Raw genomic sequence first — 19,802 nt, forward strand, 5'->3', positions numbered from 1 at the left:
TCACATTCTTCTCCCAGTCTCTGCTGAGCCCAGGGCAAGAAGAAAACTAGGACCCTCTTATCCTCCGGAATCTTCTCCCCAGAGACACCTCAGTGGGCACGGCTGCTTCTGTGAGTCACTTCCAGGGATCAGGGTTGGGGAGGGAGACCTCCGGACAGTGAGACCCTCGGCTTTCCATTGGGAAATAGTGTGTTTGTGTGTCTGTGTGTGTGTGTGTGGGTGTGCGCATGCCCACATATTGGGAAAGGATCCTAAAAAATTTGGAAAGAAGTAGACGTGCTTCGGCATCACCCCAAGTGGAAATGGGAGAGGGTTCTAGGAAAAAATCCCTGCCCCATCTCACTGTTCTCTGTGGCCCAGCGTCTTCTGAGCTGAGCCTTCTGAGATATGAAAGCTACAAAAAACCCAAACCATTTAGGGATGTCCTAGGAAGTAGAGGCTTTCCTGCAGTCGAGCAGGAATCAGCAGGGAACAGAGGGGCTGGCAGGTCCAGCAAACCTAGAGCAGTGCTGGCAGAGCCCCGCTTGGCTGGCCCAGCAGGCAGGGGACAAGAGCAAACCTACAGGGTCCGCATCACAGGACAGGGAGGGCACTTATCCAGGCTGAGCTCACCGGCACGAAACCGAGGCCCAGGAGGGAAGGAGCTGCCTCACCTCCTCAGTGGTGGGTTCAGAACTCCGGCCTCAGAATCTGGTGGGGCACTTAGAGCCTGTCCTGGCCTACTCGGACCCACACACACGGCGTTCTGGAAAGAGGACAGGGGAAGCTGCGATCTCCTCACTGCTTAATCCCAAGCTTCAGTCAGTGCTTTAAAAAGAATCGATGGCTCATCCACTAAAGACAGGGTTCTGGTTGCGGGAGGCCCAGGAGGTCAGGGATGAGCGCCAGGCCCATCGCTGTGCTAATCAGGAACAGAGCATCCACAGAAGGGAGCCAGCAGCTGACGCCAGAGAACGTTAACCCTCAGCTGCTGGGGCCAGGGCCATGGCGTCCCGGGACAGCTGGAGGGCCTCCCCACCTAGGGTGGTACCCAGCAGCTCTCTTCTCGGGCTGCGAGGAGGAAGGAGCAGAATGAGCCGGCCAGTCATTCCCTGGGTGCAGGCAGACCCTCTTCCTCAGGAGGGACCAGATGGGAAGCCCAAGTAGTGACAGTCCCGTTACATTCTGCCCAGGTCATCTCTCAGGAAGTCAAGGGAGCCTCAGGGGCAGCCCTGGGTCCTGGCTAGTACTCTGCGGTAACCCTTGGGTATCCTTTGTGGACACTCAAAGAGGGCAAACTTTTTGGAACCTGAAGGAACAAATTCCCACTAAGATTGACCCTTGAGATCCTGAGCCCCCAACACCCCAAAACAGGCCCTTCTGGGCCACGGATCTCCAACGAGGCCAGCGGGCCTACCTCCCACGTCATGGACTTAGAGAAATGGTCCCCCATGTGCATGTTCACACCCAGGTCAGAACACAGTCCACACACACACACACTTTGCCCAGCCAGCAGGCGCCTGGGCAGAGCTGGACCTCACAGAAGCAGACAGGACAGTGCTCAGGCGGTGGTCTCCTCTTCTGCCTCCTTCTTCATGCCCAGGGTCTACGTCAGGGCCAAGTCCGGCAAGGACCCTCCCAGGTCAGGGCCATTCCAGGGGTTCCACCCAGCATCCCAGAGCTTCAGCATCAGGGGGCCTCAGAGGCCTGGTGGTGACACCAAGCCCCAGATCTGGGAAAGGACTTAGTGAAGAACACAAAGCCGGCTGGCTTGAGGGCCCCTACTCTCCTCACCTCCCTCCCCACGTCCACGGTTTCGCTCCTGCTCCAGACCCATTTGATCCAACCTTACTGGGCACCACCTGGGGGGCCCAGACCTGAGCTTCAGGAATATGAGGGAGGGTCCCATCGCTGTGAAGAAAGTGTTGTGCACTGTGTCCCCGGCCTCAGCCATGGCCTGGCCAGGAGTGGATGCGAAACAGAGGTCAAGAGACCTGGGTGCCAGTCATAACCCCACCGCCAGCCAGCTTTGGTGACCTTGGGCCAGCACTCCTCCTCCTCATGAGTAAAATGGGATAATAATGACACTGTGTCAGATGGGTCATTGTAGGAACCAGGGTCAATGCATTTGAAAACTCCTAACACGGGACCTGGCCCACAGCAAACACTCACTGTTGGGACTTTTAATTCACTCATGCTTTTATTCAAGAGTCAAGATACACAGATACGACATAATTAAATAATAAAAGGAGGCATTTTCTGAATCAGAGCTAAATTGTGGGGTGCAGGTAGAAAATATAGAAGGAATTAAAAAAAGGGAGAATTTTAGGTGACCTGTAGTTTCTCAGCAGAGCTTAGAAAAATAACGTTAATGTCTAATGCTTATATAATACTTACTAAATGCCAGGCACTCATCTACTCTTTATGACCACCCTAGGGGTCTGCAGGCCCATTTTATAGATGAGGAAACCAAGGCCTAGAGTCTTGCCCAAGATCATACACTTGTAAACTGGAATGAGAAGTTGGGCTCACCCCCACGGATGGGACCCAGAGTCTCCAGTCTCAACCGTGGCACTAACTTAGGCATCTCAGCTCGGGCTTTGAAGCATGAAGAGCATTAAGCAGGCCAGGAGGAGGAGACGGGGTCTCCAGATGAGGAAAGCAGCCCAGGCACAGGCTCAGAGGTAGGACTGAGTGTGGCATGTGCAGGCAGAGTGAGGACGCGGGCCCGTCTGGAGCCACAGAATATCCCTGGACATCACAATGTTCAATCACCCACAGTCTGGGAAGCTGAGGCACATAAAAGGGAAGGCCTCACCTGGGTCACGCGGAGGGACACGGGTAGGGTGAGCCCGCAGCCAGGGGCTGCTCCCCACTGCAGAAATCTGCACACTCAGGGGCAGCGCGTGGGGTGGTGGACAAGCCAGGCTGAGAGTGTGAAGCCCGCCCCGTCACCTGGGGCAGGTCCCTCTCTCCCTTGAGCCTGAGTGACCCTGTCTGCCCACTGGAGAGAGAACCCCCGACCGGCAAACCTCCCAGAGATGCTGGAGGACCACACAGGGAAGGGATAGGCAGACGCCTGGTGGAGTGACCGTGCACCTTGGCTTGGCAGGTTGTTGCTCTCGCAGCCATGACTCTGCCTCGCAGCCCGGGAAGCGTAGGGGAGCCCCAGCCGGCGCAGGCCATGGAGGTGCACAGGCTGGAGCGCCGCCAGGAGGAAGAGCAGAAGGAGGAGCGGCAGCACAGCCTGCACATGGGCTCCTCCACGCGGAAACGGACCTTCCGCAGCAGGTGGGGCGTCAGGGCCCCACCCCGGCCACTGCCCTACCCCCAGGGCCCCCAGACTGAAGGGGGAGGCCTGGCCCTGCTTTCTGAGACCCCAGTGTGAGGAGGGAGGCACGGCCATGCGGGCTAGTACCCCAAGGTGGGTTGATGCAGCCCTGATCTCTGGGAGCCCCCAGCCAGATCCCCCAGCCAAACCTGCAGGAGCCGTTCTCTCTCTTTCTCTGGGGCCAGTGAGGAAGAGTATCAGTTCAGCGACGCAGACTACGCGCTGGCTGCAGCCCTGGCTCTGACGGCCTCCTCAGAGACATCGTGGTAAGTCAGCTGACCTTTCCAGAGAACCCTGGGTCATTCTGTCCAGTCCCCTGCCTCCCTGTTGGGCTCCCACACTCAGCTGAAAGAACCTGCCCAAAGTTACACACCTGGAGTGAGGGGCTCCTTGGAGGTTCAAGCCTGGGGCTGTCTGACCACAAAGCCCACTCACTGCACCACCCTCTGGATGGGCCCACAGGCAGCAGTGAGGCCCTGGCCCCAAGGGAGAGGGTGGGGGTCTGCACATCACCACCCGGCTTCACATGGTCTGGGAGGAGGCAGGGGGTGGGGAAAGGAAGAACAAGTAAACCAGCCCAAGTTTTGGACGTGAGTCCCGAGGTGGGAAGGCCTCTGAGCTCGAGAGCATCCGGAAGCCGCGTAGGGGGCTAGGAGCCGGGGTTCTGGTCCTGGCTGGCCTGGAGCCAGTCACGCAACCTCAAGTCCCTACCCAGTAAAATGGGGGAGACTAAGGCCTGTCCACTTGGTTATAGTGAAAATAAGAGGAACAAGGGTTTGTGAGAGAGCCTTATGAGCTATATCGATAATATTTACTACGCATCCTCTAAAAGCCAGACCCATTCAGGGTGTTTTGGACGCAAGAGAGGGTTAAGGTTGCTCTTGTCCTCAAGAAGCTTAAGGTGCAGCTGGCATTGCTGGGTGCAGGGAAGGCACGGCTGGGATGTCCCCCATGACACCACCCCCATGCTCTCCACCTGTGATGGCCTCTGTTACCGCAGGGAGGCCCAGCTGAGGCGCCAGACCCACACCGTGGAGCTGGAGGAGCGAGGGCAGAAGCGGGTGGGCTTCGGTAACGAGTGGGAGAGGACAGAGATCGCCTTCCTACGGACCCAGTGGCTGCTGCGCCAGAGACGAGATCGGAAGGCGCTAAGACGGCGGGTGAGGGGGGTGGAATGGGGCTCCCTGGGCCCTGGAGCCAGGGACCCTTCACATGCCGCCCACCTCACCCTACCCTTGGCTCAAAAAGAGCTGGGCATCCCAGGGCCCCCACCCTCTAGTTGTGTGACCTTGGGCAAGCAACTGATTCTGAGCCTCAGTCTTCTCATCCGTAAAATGGGTAGATGTGGCATCGATTCTCATGATTGAGGTGGGAAGTAAATGAGACTGGGCTTGTCAAGTCACTTTCCCAGTGCTTAGAACACAGATGCCCTTTAGGAAATGCTATTCCTGACAAATGTCAGGGATCTAAGCCACTTCCATAACCCCTCCCTGGGCAGGACAGCAATAGCTACAATATTTACCTGGGCTTTATCAGCACCCACGTTTTCACATGTAACTCATTTAGTCCTCACTGCAACCCCACAGGAGGGGGAAATGTTATTACCATCCCCATTTTACAGAGAAGGAAGTGGAGGACTCGCCTTTGGTCTCACAGCTCGTAAGTGACAGAATTTGGCTTTGACCCCAGGCCAGCCAGTTCCAAAGCCCACACCCTGCCCTCTGGGCCACGTCACACTGCCTCTCAGCCACCAGTGAGGGGGCCCCAACCCACATGGGTCCAACTCCAGAGCCTGGGTGTCAGGGGAAAGGCTACAGCAAAGATGGGGAAGATGTGGTGCCCTGGCCCAAGGGAGTCATAGACCCCCTCCCGCTTCCAGACAGAGGAGAAGGTCCGGGAGGCCAAGGAGCTGAGGGAGCTGTGCGCCGGCCGGGGGCCCTGGTTCTGGATCCCGCTGCGCTCCCACGCTGTCTGGGAACATACCACGGTCCTGCTGACCTGCACTGTCAAGGCCTCGCCTCCACCCCAGGTCACCTGGTAAGCCACTGCGGCAGGAGAGGAGGGCCTCCAGGATTCCGTGAGTGCCCAACAGCTCCCTTCCGGGGGCCCAGTCCCTCCCCTAGAAGTTTCTCTGACTTAGAAGAGCTGCAGACCCACAGACCCTGAGCTCTGCCCACCCCCAAACAGAGCAGCAGCTGCTGGGAAGCTCAGGAGGGGCTATTCTCAGCTGCCTCCCAGCCAGCCTGGGGCTGGAGGACTGGGCCCCGGGGAGCCAGCACTTGTGAAAATATGATTCTGATGTCATGAGAAGGCAGCTGCTCTGAGCTGGGCACCCCCGGGGTTGCGGGATGGTAGTGGGAGAAAGGTCAGGGCAGGTGTGCAGGAGAGGAGACAGAGAGGCAGGGGCCCTACAGCGCGAAGGAGCTCAGGCCTGCAGTGGGAGCCCCGCACCCCAGGCCTAGCTCGCACGCTCTCTACTAACTCAGTGTATGGTGTCAACTACATCTCTTAACCTCTCTGATCCTGCCTCAGTTTCCTGTTCTGTAAAATGAGTTGAAGATCTCCTGTCCAACTTGCATGCGTTGAGGATTTAATACCTCAAAAATACAGAAGCCCTCAGAGCTTGAAAGGCGCTGGAACAGTAGGAGGTGCTTTTCCTGGGAGTTTGCCCATAACAGAGCCACGGAGTTGAGGCCTTGCTGGCTGAGGGGCGGGGAGGCAGGTGTCTCCTGAGCTGGTGTGGAGGAAATAGGGGTGGGCACCGCCAAGTCTGGGTCTCAGTTCTACCACAGACGGACGGCTGTCATTCACACAGCTGAGTCCACTGTTCACTGAGTTCCCTGAGGTCTAAGGCCCATTGCCAGGCACGTGGGGAGATGAGGAAGAGATTTCAACAAATATTTACCAGGAGTGTAATCTGTCCCAGGCCTCGACTCAGGCACTGAGGCATAGAAATGACCCAGACACAACCTGGCCTCAAGGAACCCTCAGCCCAGAAGAGAAACGTTAACATACAGAGAAGTACCTTCACTGGGCGGTATTTGAGATTAAAGAGTGAAAGTGAAGAGGAAGCAGTACCTGCCTCTTCCTGGAGGATCCAGGAAGGCTTCTTGGAGGAGGTGACATGTACGCCTGCTCTTGAGAGTGAACAGACCATGGTCTGGTAGCAGAGAGAAGATAAGCACACAAATAACTGAGGCCACACAGAAAAGCAACATCTTATACTTGAACCCCCTTTACACTGACCCAGCACTTTCCTCTTATTTGAGCCTCAGGGCCATTCATGAGGTTGGGACTATATCCCATTTCACAGGTGAGGCTATCAAGGCTCAGAGAGGTGATGTGACTTGTCTAAGGTCACACAGCCAGCGTGAGCCAGGATTCAAACTCATGCTTCTTGCCTCCCAGCCCAGAGCTCCTTTTACTGGCCGAGAGAGTAGGAAGATAATCATTAGCTGTTCTTTTCCTTAAAGCATATGTAATGACTAAAAAGGCAGAGAAAGAGAAAGAGTTCAGGTGAGGAGCACTCAGGAAAAGTGTCCTGGGGGAGGTGGCTTTGGGGCTGGTCATTGCCAGATGGCATTCATTCAAATTCCATGGGGACCAGGGCAGTTCTTTCCTGCAAATTGCTGGTCTGGTAAGAGGGCCGCTCCCACCAGCCAGCCTGGGTGAAGTGGGGGTCACCGCCTCAGCTGTCCCGGCCTGGTAGCCAAGCCCTGCCCTGCACTGGCGCTGAGGCCCACATCTCAGGCATTCCATGGAAGCCTCCGGGGAAGGAGGCTTGTTTCCACCCCTGCCAGCAAGGTTTCCACAACAAGGAGCTGAGCATTCCTTGTAAGTGGCAGAAGCCAAGGCCAGGCCCGCCTCCAGCCGGAGGGACTCAGGTAGCCCCTGGGGATCGGGTTTTCCATCATTAATCACCACACGGAGGGCCACATATCATCCTAGGATTGGCCTCCAGAGCTCTGCCCAGGCCCTGGTAGACACCCAGCCCCCAGGTCAGGAGGAAGATCCTGGCTCACTTGGCTGAGGAGTCGATTCATTCAGCAGTTATTGAGCACTTGCTGAATGCAGGGGCAACAACAGGGCAAGTTCAGCAAGGCCCAGTCTGGCTAAGTTCACACTGCAGAGTGGGCCCTGGCCATGATTCATCGATGTCAGAATCAATCTCCCAGGCCAAGCAGCCTTAAAAAGTAAAATCTAACACCACAATATGTAAGGGGAAAATTAATTTAGGTAAATAACAATAATCTCACTCTTTAATATGGGTGTCTCTGAGCCAGGCTCTGGGCTGGGCATTTCGCCTCAGCTGTCTCATTTAATGCTGCTTTCTGATTGGCTGCCTCTTAGCTGCATCCACACCGCCCATGCCTTCAAAGGTCCGGTACAGGCAGGAGACTGAAACCCAGAGGGGACAAGATGAGAGGCTGCCCAGGTTGTGCCCAGAGCTGCAGCTGCTGCTTTTTCTGGGAAAGGCAGAGGCCGGCCAGGCTGAGGTGTCTGGAATGTTCCTGACAGCTGGGAGGTGGGGGTGGGTTTTGACCTTGGCCCCCAGGCCTGGGAGAGGTGGAAAGATTGGGCGCCCAGATTAGGTACCACCCTCCCCACAGGAGACTTTCAGAAGAGGGCTCAGCACTGTTTGGTTGCCATGGAGACAAACCGGGCATGAGGGGTGGGTCCAAGGAAGGTGATGAACTGAAGCTGGGGTGCCCTTTCTTGGCTAAGGCCTCCTCTTCAATCTCAGCCACCGCTGAGGCTGACTGTCCATGCAAAGGCCTCATGGACACGGAGGCTCAGAGAGGGGCACTGACTTGCTCAATGTCACACAGCAGGCTGTGTCAAGAACTCAGACCTAGCTTTCACAGACATTCAGTTGCCAGCCCTGACTCCTTAAGCCTCCAGAACATCCCTCAGTGGGCAAGGCCACCTCACTGCCCAGTGCCTGTGGCAGAGAGATCAAGAACCCAGGGTTCACAGAGAACAGAAGGAAATCTCCAGGGTGCAGTGGGGCAGGGAAAACTGATGGGCCATCCCTGGGAAGTTTTAACAACACTGATACCCAGGTCCCACACCCGGAAACTCTGATTTCATTGATCTGGGCTGCAGCCTGGGCATGGAGATTTTGTCTAATGGCTTAACTAAAATAGAAGGTTTTTTTCTTTCATGTAAATGTCTGATGTAGACAGCTGCTAAGGCAACTCCACCCCGCAGGTTCCTCAGGCCTCTTCCCACTTCCAGATGGCAGCCGTTGTGGTCATATTCTTGCCATAGGATGGAGGGAAAGAGGATGTAAACAAGGGCAAAAGGTGTTATCAGAAGCAGCCACATGATGCTTGTACTTACTTTCTGCTGACGAGACTTAGATCAGTCACATGGCCACACCTCGCAGAGAGAGCGGCTAGGAAGCATGCTCTATGTCAGGTGGCTTAGTGACAAATTCTATTACCTTAGCATCAGAGGGAGAATGGTTATTAGAGAACAATTAGCAGTTTCCGATGCAAATTCCCAAAGGCTTATGTTCAAAATCTGGACATAGAGATTTTTAATGCTTCCCCACTAGTGATTTTAACAGGAGCCAAGATAAAGAACTTCTGTCCCGGGGGTTGACAAAGGAGGTAGGGATGGGGAATCCTCCTCGGCAATCGCCCTCAGAGAGGAGGAAAAATTTGGGACCTGGTGGTTGGAGGAGGGGCAGCTACTGCAAATTCCGGGCTCCCTCTGCTCTGTTCCTCAGAAGGGAATGAACCCTTGAGCATCTACAGCATTCAGGCTTTACATACCTTCTCCCATTTGATTATCACAGCAACCCTTAGAGAACAGTGCAATTATTACTCCCATTTCACAGATGAGGAAAACTGAGGTTCAGAGCAGTGAAAGTGCCGCCCTGGGTCACCTAAGTGAGGGTCCAGATCCTTCCTACTCGGAACCACACTGCCTGCCACAGACTACTTGTCTCCTCAGGTACAAAAATGACATGCGAATTGATCCCCGCCTCTTTCCCGCCGGGAAGTACAAAATCACCAACAACTACGGGCTGCTGACGCTGGAGATTAGGAGGTAAGACCATGAGCCTCAGAGGGACCCACGGCCTCCAGGCCCCAGCACGACTGAGGCCAGAGCAGGATTCCAAACCCTTCCTCAGAGCTGTTAACCCAGGCAGCTCATCTTCAGAAGTCTCTAGGGTGCTTGTGAAAATACTGATTCGTGGACTGGACCCTCCTCTCACCCCTAGAGAGGCTGATTAAATAGGTCTGAAGTGGGGCCCAGGAACGGCTATTTAACAGACACTCCCATGTGGTTCCAATGCCTTGGAACACACAGTGAGGAACTGGGACTCAGAGGCTAGAAGCCAAGACTGAATGCACGCTGAGCTAGGCATATTGGGAGAACTCCTTGCTGGGGGAGAGAAAACACACTTACACACACACATGTACACACACACACAAACACACAAACACACATGCCAGGAGAAGCCGTTGGAAGAGAGAGAGTGAGAAAGGCCTTTCAGGAGGTGGTGAGTCTTAAGCATGGGGGCTGTGCAGTCAGGGAAGGCAGCCTGGAGGGGCAGGTGCGGTAGGCCTTTGAAACAAGAGGGATTCCTGCCCCAGCATCCAGGGGAGGAGAGGGGGCACCAAGGGGCCTCTCTGCTTGCTGATGGGACCAAATGTGCCACGTGCTACCATCTACCCTCTTTGCTACCACACTGTCCCTGGATGGAGCTGGCCCAGGCCTCTACTGGGAACAAGACAGGGTTGGCCAGGCTGGTGGTGAGACCTGGGCCTGAGGTTGAGATGACCTGGGCATCTGGCCGAGCGCTGGCACAGACTGGCCGCGTGCCTTGGGCAACTCCTGCTTCAGGATTCTGCCCTGGAGGTGCTGACAGGGTGGGAGGCCATGCCTGGGAGAGGGCTTGTCACCTTGAAGCTGGGTAGAATTCCAGCTGCTCTGTGACTCTGGTCAAGTCACCTAAGCTCTCTGATCCTGCAGGGGCAGTAACAACAATACTTGCAAAGGCCTTTCCCTTGAGGTGGGTTAGGCTCGTTATATCCTGAGCTTTTCAGAGGAGGACATGGAGGCATGGAGAGGGACAGTGGCAGTCCAAAGGCACCCAGCTTTGTGGAGGCAGGCCCTGGCCTAGAACCTAAAGTCTTCCCCCAGGCTTTCCTCTGTGTCTACACAGAGACTTGCGTTTCCCTGGAGCCCAGCAGTCTCTGGGGGAACGTCTCCCTCTCTCCTTTTCAGATGCACCATTGAGGATGCAGCCACCTACACCGTGGTGGTCAAGAACGCCTTCGGCCAGGCCTCCGCCTTCGCCAAAGTCCTTGTCCGCAGTGAGTCCCCCTGCCCCCAGCAGGCCAGGCTGCCCACAGCAAACCCAGGATGAGCAGATGAGGACATGGGTCTGCCATCAGACTTGGGGAGGGGCTCCCAGACCGGGGGTATTTGGCCTGGGATCCAGTGACCAGGGCAGCCTTGGGGACTCCCTCCTCCCTGGGACCTTCCGCTCTCAGACTGTACAACCCACACTCCTGTTCAAGGGGACCCCACCTCCCTATCCCCAAAGAGAATGCTCATCCCATCGTGTTGGGCTTGGGTCCAAATCCAGCTCAGGGCCTCTGGGAGGGCAACCTGGCCACCACGGGTCCCCAGGGGCAAAGGCTGAGTCCCACCAACTCCCCTCCTGACCCCACAGCCCCATTTGGCTTCTGGTGAGTGTTTCCCAGCTGGTTCAGGCGCCTCCTGGAGGTTCCCCGGGGGCATCTGAAATCACAGCCTAGTGCACAGAAGATGTGCAGGAGTCAGCCAGACCAAGTCTGCACACTGGCTCTGCTACCCACTGGCTGTATGAGCTTGGGGGCCACCCACTTCCCAGAGCCTCCCACCTGCAAAGCGGGAATCCCACTCCTGCCCTCTGACACTCCTGCTGATTTAATGAGATGATTTAGCTAAAGCTTGGCTGGAGCAGGCTCTTGGGGAAGGATAACTTTCCCTCCCCCACCCCATGACCAGGGCAGATCCCAGCCCAGGAGGCCTCACTTCTGAGCCCTGGAGAATGAGGGTCTTGCCCTCAGGGCCCTGAGAGAGACGCTGTGTGTGTGAGGGTTCATGCACACACACACACACACACACGTGTGTGCACACACTGGGCTGCTAACAGGCTGGAGTCCAACCCTCTTCCCACCTCTCATCAGACCTTGTTAAAATGTCTTTCACAGCCTCTCCACCCCTCTGCCCTCTTCCCCAAATAGCTCTTGAGAGGCAGCTGTCCTGCTGCCAGGCCAGGCTCTCTGCAGAATTTGAGCTGTCCCTATAGGCGGTGCCCAGAGTCAGAAGCAAGGTCAGGCATGGGGGCCTGCCTCCCTCTGTCCATCGTCCTTCCCATCCTTTCATCCACGTCCCCATGCCTCCTTCCATCAAGGTCTTTCCAGGGACCGGTGTCATGTCATGGCTTCAGGCTACTAGGGTGCATGCTAGGTGATCAGGCCTCAGTTTCCTCATCTGTTCATGAGAGGATAATAATGGCAGCAACAGACAGGGCTGCTGTGAGGTTTAAATGTGTTAATAAGCAGCACACGGTGTGCGCTTTGTGAACGAAAGCAATTCTCTTTCTTCCCTGGTGGTCTGTGTCCACGCCACCTTGGATCTCACACTGAAGCCTCCAGGAGGCCCTCTTGCACTGCCCTGGCCCTGCCAGCTCTCCCCGACCCCACCAGAAATCCCAGTCTAACTAGGCTCGACCTCTAGGACTGTGGGATCTGGCGATGGGTTTGGGTAAAGGAAGGAAACCACTCTTTATTGAGCACTGACTGTCAGGCTCCAGCTGAGGACTTTGTTCACGTGAACTTACTTATTGAAACCCTGCCACCACCATCAGGTAGGAATCACTGTCCTCATTTTACCCATGAAGAAACCAAGGCACAGAGAGGTGAGGGAACTTTCTCCAAGCCAAAGGGAGAGCCACTAATAGACCAGGACTCAAACCCACATCCAAAGGTCATGCCTCCCAAATTTAATAGGAATGTAGGGGCTGAACCTTTTCAAACTCCATTTGCTCTGTGTTTTTCAGCTTACCTGGGGAAGGATGCTGGCTTTGATTCGGAGATGTTTAAAAGTAAGGAGGCTGGAGGAGGGACGGGCCTTTGGGGAGGAGAGTGTCTGGGACTCCTCGTCGGGCACCCACATAGCCCCCTTTGTAATACAGCCACCCATTGTGCACAAAGGGATGTCCACATGGGGTTTGCCTGTAAGCTGGTAATACTTGTAGGCTGGCTCCTGGGGGTCTGTAGGAACCCCAGAGCTGCCACCAGATACTGAGCTGTCCAGTGGCCGGAACAATAAGAAAGGCAAAGCCAAAAAGACAAACAGACATGGCCCTTTGGATATTTGCCATTTTGGCTCATCTGGTCCCACCTAGATAAATCTCCCCAGCCCCAGCCCCAGGATCAGGCCCTCTTCCCCTTGTTAAGATCACCTCAGGCACTGTGAATCCTGACCCAGAGGAGTGGGGCTGCCCCATAAGGGTCCTCGCTCCCATCCAAACCCCAGGCTAGGCTGGAGGCCTCAGAATACTTCTGCCCTAAATTTCTGTTCCCACCTAGGATTGATGTTTGGCCGCAGCGTGGAATTCACATCAGTGCTGAAGCCAGTCTTTGCCCGTGAGAAGGAACCCTTCTCCCTGTCCTGCCTATTTTCGGAAGATGTGTTAGACGCCGAGCAGAACATCCAGTGGTTCCGAGACGGTGAGGACCCCTAGTCCTGGCCCCCAGCCTTCAGAGGCAGAGGTGGAAGCCAGAGAGGGGCTAGAACCCTGGCTCCACCCCAACCCCGGGACCTCCACTGGAGAGAGGAACTCAGATATGCCTCTCCCCCAACCACTGCGAGCTGAGTCCCAGGTGCTGAGGAGACAGAAGGAAGCTACACAGCCAGGTGGGGTCAGATCAAGTCACCTGCAAAGGGTCACTGAGCACCCACAGTGCCAGGCCCTGTGCCAGGGCGGGGTGGGCACAGACACGCAGGAGCTCATGGGGTTCTCCGTCTGGAACTGCAGCCACTGCCCCCTGAGAGCCTGCAGTTGGTCAGGCGTTGTCCCAGCCCTTTATATCTGTGGATCCCCTCAGCACCCTAGGGTAAGAGATGACATTTGAAGCAATGAGAACAGAGGCCGGGAGGCAGGTCAGCCCAGGAGTGTCAGGGCAGGTGGTGACAGTCGCCTAAAGGCTTTTCAGAGTCAGGGTTGTGGGTGCAAATAAATAATTGCTCCTCATGAGCCGGAAGACCGCTGGGGGATCACAGGCCTGGGCCGGGGCAGCTAACACAGGAAGAGGTGGCCCAGGCAGGGCAGAGAAGGACGGCCGGACCCCCTGCCCCATTCATGACCAGGCCTGCAGCCAAAGGACAAGAAGTACAGCCCCCCCCCCCCCGGGGACCCTCCTGCCTGAGCCTGGGGAGGCTGCTCGGGCCGGGCCTGGGGACGGAGGAGGGGGAAGCCATGAGCCCTGAGGAACAGCTGCAATTACAGACCGAGATGTTTGCCCAAACCTGTAGATCTTCCAGAACAGAGGTGCTGACAGGAGGGAGGGGCCTTTGCTTGGGGCAAAGAGCAGGATGGTCCCACAGCATGGCCTCGGGGGGAGGCCTAGAGCCCCAGAGCCCCTTCACTGAGCCCCATCCCTCCCACTAAGGTCCCACCTACTGAGTCCCCACTGTCCTCACCGACCTCGACCCCTCAACAAGCCCTCTACCCTCCCTGACACCCCATTTCAATGAGCCCCCCTGGCCCTTTCCTGCATCCCCACCCTCCTCAACAACTACCCCCCACTCATTTAGTTCACAGTCCCCACCCACTGAGCCCTACCCCCTTCCTAGAGCCTCCAACCTCCCAAAGAGCCCCTGACCCTCACACCAGACCCCATCTCTATCATTCCTACTTCCACACAGAACCTCCCACTCCTCACGGAGCTGCCGACCATTTCCCTAAATACTCGTTCCCTCACTGAGCCCCAAGCCCCTTCCCTGGGCCCTGCCCCACCCCTACCCCAAGCCTTCTGCAGAGGAGAGTCCTAGAGGTCACCACCCCTTCCCCAACTCCCCAGCAGAGCCTCAGGCTATAACCATGCTGGCCCTACCTCCACCTAGATCCTCAGAGCATCCACAGTGAGGCCCGGATCCCCCAGGAGCTAACACCAGACCCTCTCTTTGCAGGGAGGCTATTGAGGTCCTCCAGCCGCCGGCAGATGCTCTACGCAGACCGCCAGGCATCCCTGAAGGTGTCCTGTGCCTACAAGGAGGACGAAGGGCTGTACACGGTCCAGGTGCCTTCGCCTTCTGGGCTCCGGGAGCAGAGCGCCTATGTGTTTGTGAGAGGTGAGAGGGTGGGGTGGGGGCAGGGGGTGCAGCTGGAGCCCAGAGACCAGGGCTCTGCCCTTGACTGATTGGCTAAAGGACACTTGGCAAGTCCCCTGCTCCTTGGGGCCTTGGTGGCATCCTATGACCCTCCAAAAGGACACAGCCTGAGAGCCTGTGGGCTGGGATCATTCTAGTCCCTGATTGATTTCTGTCTCCTGGCTATGTCATTTCACTAGCTGGGCGACCTTGAGCAATTTACTTTTCCTCTATGAGACTCAGTTTTCCCATCTGCCAAATGAGGGGGTTGCTCTGGGACTCATATTAATTGTGCTGATTGTTCAGGTGTGTGGTACAGAATAGGTCCCTAAAAACAACAGGGCCCCATGACCTCCCTAGATTCTCTCGTTTAAAAGAAAGAGGTCCTGGTCCTGGTCCTGGTCCTCAAGACCAAAGCCAAGCTCCTGGAGGGTTAATGAGAAGATGTTGGGTGGGAGTAAGAGGGAGTTTGTTGCCAAGTGGACATTGACTAGAAGGGTCCTCCCCACACCTCTCTTCCCTCCCTCTGCCCCATCCTGGGTTTCAGATGCTGCAGCTGAGAAGCCAGGGGCTCCAGGCTCCCCCTTGAATGTTCGATGCCTGGACGTGAAGAGAGACTGCCTCATCCTGACATGGACTCCACCCAGCGACACCCGGGGCAATCCCATCACTGGCTACTCCATCGAGCTGTGAGTCGGTCTCTTGAGTGCAGAGCCCATGGGTGCAGATGGCTCTGTGAGGACAAGAGTGGGACCATAAGATAAAGGGGGCCCCATGTTTCTCCTCAGAACAGGGCAGGAGGTAGACTGTGTTATATTATTTAGGGGCCATAGAAGTGTGTCCACTGATACCTGGAACCCCACCGCGGGAGTCAGCTGCTGCCCTCTGGACCCTTTACAGCACAAGCTGACCATGGGAGGGACAAACATTAATACTTCAAATCTGAGCACGTGTGGATTTGTCGGCTGCTTTCCTCCCTGAGTGACAGAGACAGAGCAGCACTGACTCAGGACGGAGGGGGCACATGAGGAAGGGGGGAGCCTGGGACATCCCGCCTCCTTCACCTGCTGCCAGCTCCGAGGTCCTAGCTGGAGGTAACACCTCATCCAGCCACCTGCATACTTGCAACAACCCCTAGCTAAGGGGGAGGGGGAATCCTTCATGCCCCATTCTACAGATGAGGAAACTGAGGTACATGCCCCCAGTGGCAGAGTTAGGATTTGGACCCATACGTGACCACTGCCCCATCCAGCCAGTACTGTGTGCTGGGGCACTGCCGGAGGACAGTGGTGCCCAGAGAGCGCAAAGAGACTCTGAGGGTCACTCAGGAATGCATACCAACAGGAAGTGGACAGCCCTCGGGTGAAATTCCAACTCTCCCACTCACAAGCCGAGCGACCTTGGGCAATCCATCTCACTCTGTAAACGCAGATCACAGATCCATTTGTAGAGTGAAGACAGTGATCATGCCTAAGGACGAGGACTGCCTCAGTTAAACAAGATGATGGAGGTGAAGGGCCCAGCACAGTTCTGGGCACACAGGAGAGCTCCAGGAAAGGCACTAGCTATTCTGATCAGCATGATGGTTGGTGGAGGATGGTGAAAAGGCCTCCTGGGGGCCTGAGGTTGGAGCTGGGCTTTTAAATGGAAAGCAGGACTTTAATTGAGATGAGCTGGGCTAGCAGCCCAGGGCTGGGGACTAGCCCAGGTAGAGGCTCAGACTGGGAAGATGTGAGTCGTGGGCAGGGGCTGAAGCCAGGGCCTCTCCCACAGGTGCCAGGGTGAGTCTGAGCAATGGGTGCCCTGCCACCAGGCCCCCGGCGGGACCTGTCGGTGCCCAATCCAAGGCCTCCTCGAAGGCCAGACCTATCGGTTCCGGGTGAGAGCCATAAGCAGAGCAGGCAGCAGCCTCCCCTCCAAGGCTTCAGAACCAGTTGTCATGAGCGACCATGATGAAGCCCAGAGGAAGACAGGTGGGTACAGAGGCCCTGAAGGGACACTCCAGAGCATCAGTCGGGGCACACTCAGGACTGCCTCACACAGGAGACAGGCAGAACAGGCCCCATTCCAAGCCCTGTTCCAAGGGGTAGACACAGCCCAGCCCTCGGGAACCCCTAGTCTGATGGAGGAGACAGTGCTGTCTTTAGCTACCCCTAGCCTGAGGGGCAAGGTACAGCTCATCTGATGGAAGAAACACAAACCTGTCCACACAAGAACCACAGCAGTTTCTTCAGATGCCCTTAATCTGAAGGAATAAAACGGCCCTGCCTCAGGAGCCCCCAGCCTGGGAGGCAGTGGAGGACACAGCCCTCTCAGCCCCGAGGAGTCAGCCTGACTTGGGTTCACTGTGCCCCAGAGATCTGACCCCATCCCTTCTCCTCTCTGTCCGCATTTGTCCCATCTCTGGGGTCTGAGAGTGGCCCTGCAGCACTTTGAACCGCTGAGAATGCTGGGGCCCAGAGTGGACCTGCCTGGGGACACAAAGCGAGGGGCCAGAAGGCCAGGACCAGGAGCGGGGAGAAACCAGCACCCAGAGCCGGGCAGGCCCGCCCGTCCCCTCCTGACCCAGCCCTCCACACACACCCCTCACCCCTACTTCTCCCTCAACGGGCTCCATTCTCCACCCTAGAGATCCCCTTTGATCTGGGAAGAACGATCACCGTCAGCACAGACGATTTTGAAGGTACGTGTGAACCTCCTGCCTCCAGACACCAGCCCTCTTTGTGGTGCTAGAAACTCTGGGACACAAACTGGCCAAGAGACAGGAGCTGTCCGTGTGCAGGGTGTGGGGAGGCAAGTGTGGGTGGGATCCATCCTGAGGAGGCCAGGTTCTTGGGTGAGTGACTACGCCCCTCGTGGAGAAGGCAGATATTGGGGAAGCTCCCCAGCAGGACATCAGGAGACCCGGTTTCTGGCCCCAGCTCTGCCTGGCCTTGCTGGGTGACTGGAGCAAGTTCCTGCCCCTCTCTGGGCCCCAGTTCCCTCCTCTATGAAGTGAGGGGCTGAGATTCGGGGTCTCTGAGGGCCCACTCATCTCTGCCCCGGATGGCTTTGATTCCAGACTTTGTGACCATCCCCTCACCCCCAACCAATGTCCATGCCAGTGAGATCAAAGAGGCCTACGTCGTTCTGGACTGGGAGGAGCCGAGACCCCGGGGCAAAGCCCCGCTGACGTACTTCCTGGAGAAGGTACGGAGACCCCAGGGGCCCCAGGCCCAGGCCCACCTGAGAAATAGACACGCTGTGGGACAAGGATGTGGGGGAGTTCAGGGAGGTGAGGGGAGAGCCCAGCAGTGTCCACTTGGGAGGCCTTCAGAGAAGAGAAGAGAATTTTCTGCCTGGAAGGGCCTGAGCAGAGCCCTCCACAGTGGCAGAGGATGGATTAAATGACCTTTGAGACTACCCCAAGAGGCCAGTCACTGATGGCAATTTCTGAAGCTGTTCACGGAAATACACAAAATTAAGAGACAGACAATAACAACAGTAAGATCCCCATTTCCTGGGTACCTCCCCACTCCAAGTCTGGCTGGCATCTGGTCACACATTGGGTCAAACACCTCTTCCTGGCCCGGGTCACAGTGGGAGGCAAGCTAGGCTGGTGCCTACGCCCCAGGGTCACTGAGAAGCAGCATTTATAGGGCCTGGGGGCAGCAGTTAGCACCAGGAAGGGGTACTCACTGGGAAACTGGGGGCAGGAGTTTGGTGGGGGGGCAGCTCCCGTGGAATGGATTTCACAGTCGACAGGAGGCAGTGTGGCAGAGTCAAAACCAACATGGTGTTAAAATCCATTCCAATCCTGCTTCTGCTGTGTGAGCTGGTTTGCTAAGTTCTCTGAGCCCCGGTTTCCTCCAGCATAAAATGGAGACCCTACCCTGTGAGGATGAGATAAGTTGCCTCACACAGCCAGGGCCAGCAGCCCTGGACTGTAAACCCTTCCCAAGGAGATGTTCTTCACTCTGATCTCCCTAAAGGAAGAGACCAGGTTTATCTTCTCATTACGCACTGTGCCCAGCACGGAGCCTGGCACATAGTAGGTGGACAGTACAGGCTTAGTGAATCAACAAATGAAGAAGTTCCAGGGAGGAGTTTCTGGCTCTGGTTGTCCCAATGGGCCTCTCTGCACATTCACAGGTGATCGTATTTCTCCGAAATGGGAAAGCTGTTGAAGATTTGTTTGGGGAGGCTGCAGAGTACAATGGTTAAGACCTTGGAGTCAGACTGCCTGGGTTCTGACCTTGTCTCTGCTACTTACTAGCTGTGTGACCCTGGCCAAGATATAATCTCTCTGAGCCTCCATTTCTTCTTCCATAAAATAGAAATAATTGTATACCCTATAGGGCTAATGTGAGGATCGGATTACCCAAAGCACATTGGGACTTAGAACATAACCTGCTCCCGGTGGGTGCTCAGCAGTGTTCACTGGATTTTATAGCGGTTTCTTAGCCTAGCTGGGTTCTAGGCTACTGACAGCCAGGTGGGCCTTGGGAGGGGAAAGCACAAGGTCAGGGTCCGTGGGTCCCCCGGTGCTTCGAGGTTTTAACTGTCACTCCCAGACTCAGCAGAAGTGGCCTCACTCACCTCACCACCCTCAGCTCTTTGCCCTCGACCTACCCAGAGACCCAGGACTCATGGCTGCCTTTGGGGCCCCTGATGTGGTGCAGAGTAAGCAGGCCAAGTTACCAAAACTCCCTGGACCCATGTTCCCTCATCAGTGGGGAAATTAACACCCACCTTGCAGGGTTATTGTGAGATTTCAGCCATGAACTTGTGCATTCGTCCCACAAACAGACTGAGCACCTCCCACGTGCCAGTACTCTTCTCAGACGTGGGAAAAATAGACAAACCCCTGCCTCCAGAGCTGAGATGTCAGTAGAGGGTGGGGGACGCATGTCAAAAAAGATGAATCAGTGAAGTATTTGGCACATTCACAAATGGTAGGTGCTTATGAGAAACACAAAAAGGCTGGAGGTGATTTGAAGTGTCGAGGTGAGGGGTTGCTGACATTTTAGATGGGGGCTGGCTGGCGAGACCTCCCTGAGAAGGTACATTTTGAATAAAGGCCTAAAGGAAATGAGGAGCCAGCCAGAGATTTCTGGGGGAAGAATATTCC

At 56.1% G+C, this 19,802-nt stretch overlaps 1 protein-coding gene across 1 annotated transcript in view; it reads left to right on the forward strand.

Moving 5' to 3' along the window:
* The window catches only part of MYOM3 (myomesin 3), a 44,337-nt gene continuing 24,535 nt past the window's right edge, over positions 1 to 19,802 (forward strand). Inside the window, exons 1-14 of the mRNA XM_010989803.3 lie at positions 1 to 110; positions 3,092 to 3,270; positions 3,496 to 3,576; positions 4,311 to 4,470; positions 5,190 to 5,347; positions 9,272 to 9,367; positions 10,553 to 10,641; positions 12,378 to 12,422; positions 12,910 to 13,050; positions 14,513 to 14,674; positions 15,240 to 15,381; positions 16,466 to 16,665; positions 17,322 to 17,375; positions 17,754 to 17,881. Coding sequence (XP_010988105.3) covers positions 3,110 to 3,270; positions 3,496 to 3,576; positions 4,311 to 4,470; positions 5,190 to 5,347; positions 9,272 to 9,367; positions 10,553 to 10,641; positions 12,378 to 12,422; positions 12,910 to 13,050; positions 14,513 to 14,674; positions 15,240 to 15,381; positions 16,466 to 16,665; positions 17,322 to 17,375; positions 17,754 to 17,881 — 1,617 coding nt within the window. The 5' untranslated portion in view covers positions 1 to 110; positions 3,092 to 3,109. The remainder of the gene's footprint in view (positions 111 to 3,091; positions 3,271 to 3,495; positions 3,577 to 4,310; positions 4,471 to 5,189; positions 5,348 to 9,271; positions 9,368 to 10,552; positions 10,642 to 12,377; positions 12,423 to 12,909; positions 13,051 to 14,512; positions 14,675 to 15,239; positions 15,382 to 16,465; positions 16,666 to 17,321; positions 17,376 to 17,753; positions 17,882 to 19,802) is intronic.

The sequence above is a fragment of the Camelus dromedarius genome, chromosome 14 (assembly GCF_036321535.1).
Source record: "Camelus dromedarius isolate mCamDro1 chromosome 14, mCamDro1.pat, whole genome shotgun sequence".
Taxonomy (NCBI): domain Eukaryota; kingdom Metazoa; phylum Chordata; class Mammalia; order Artiodactyla; family Camelidae; genus Camelus; species Camelus dromedarius.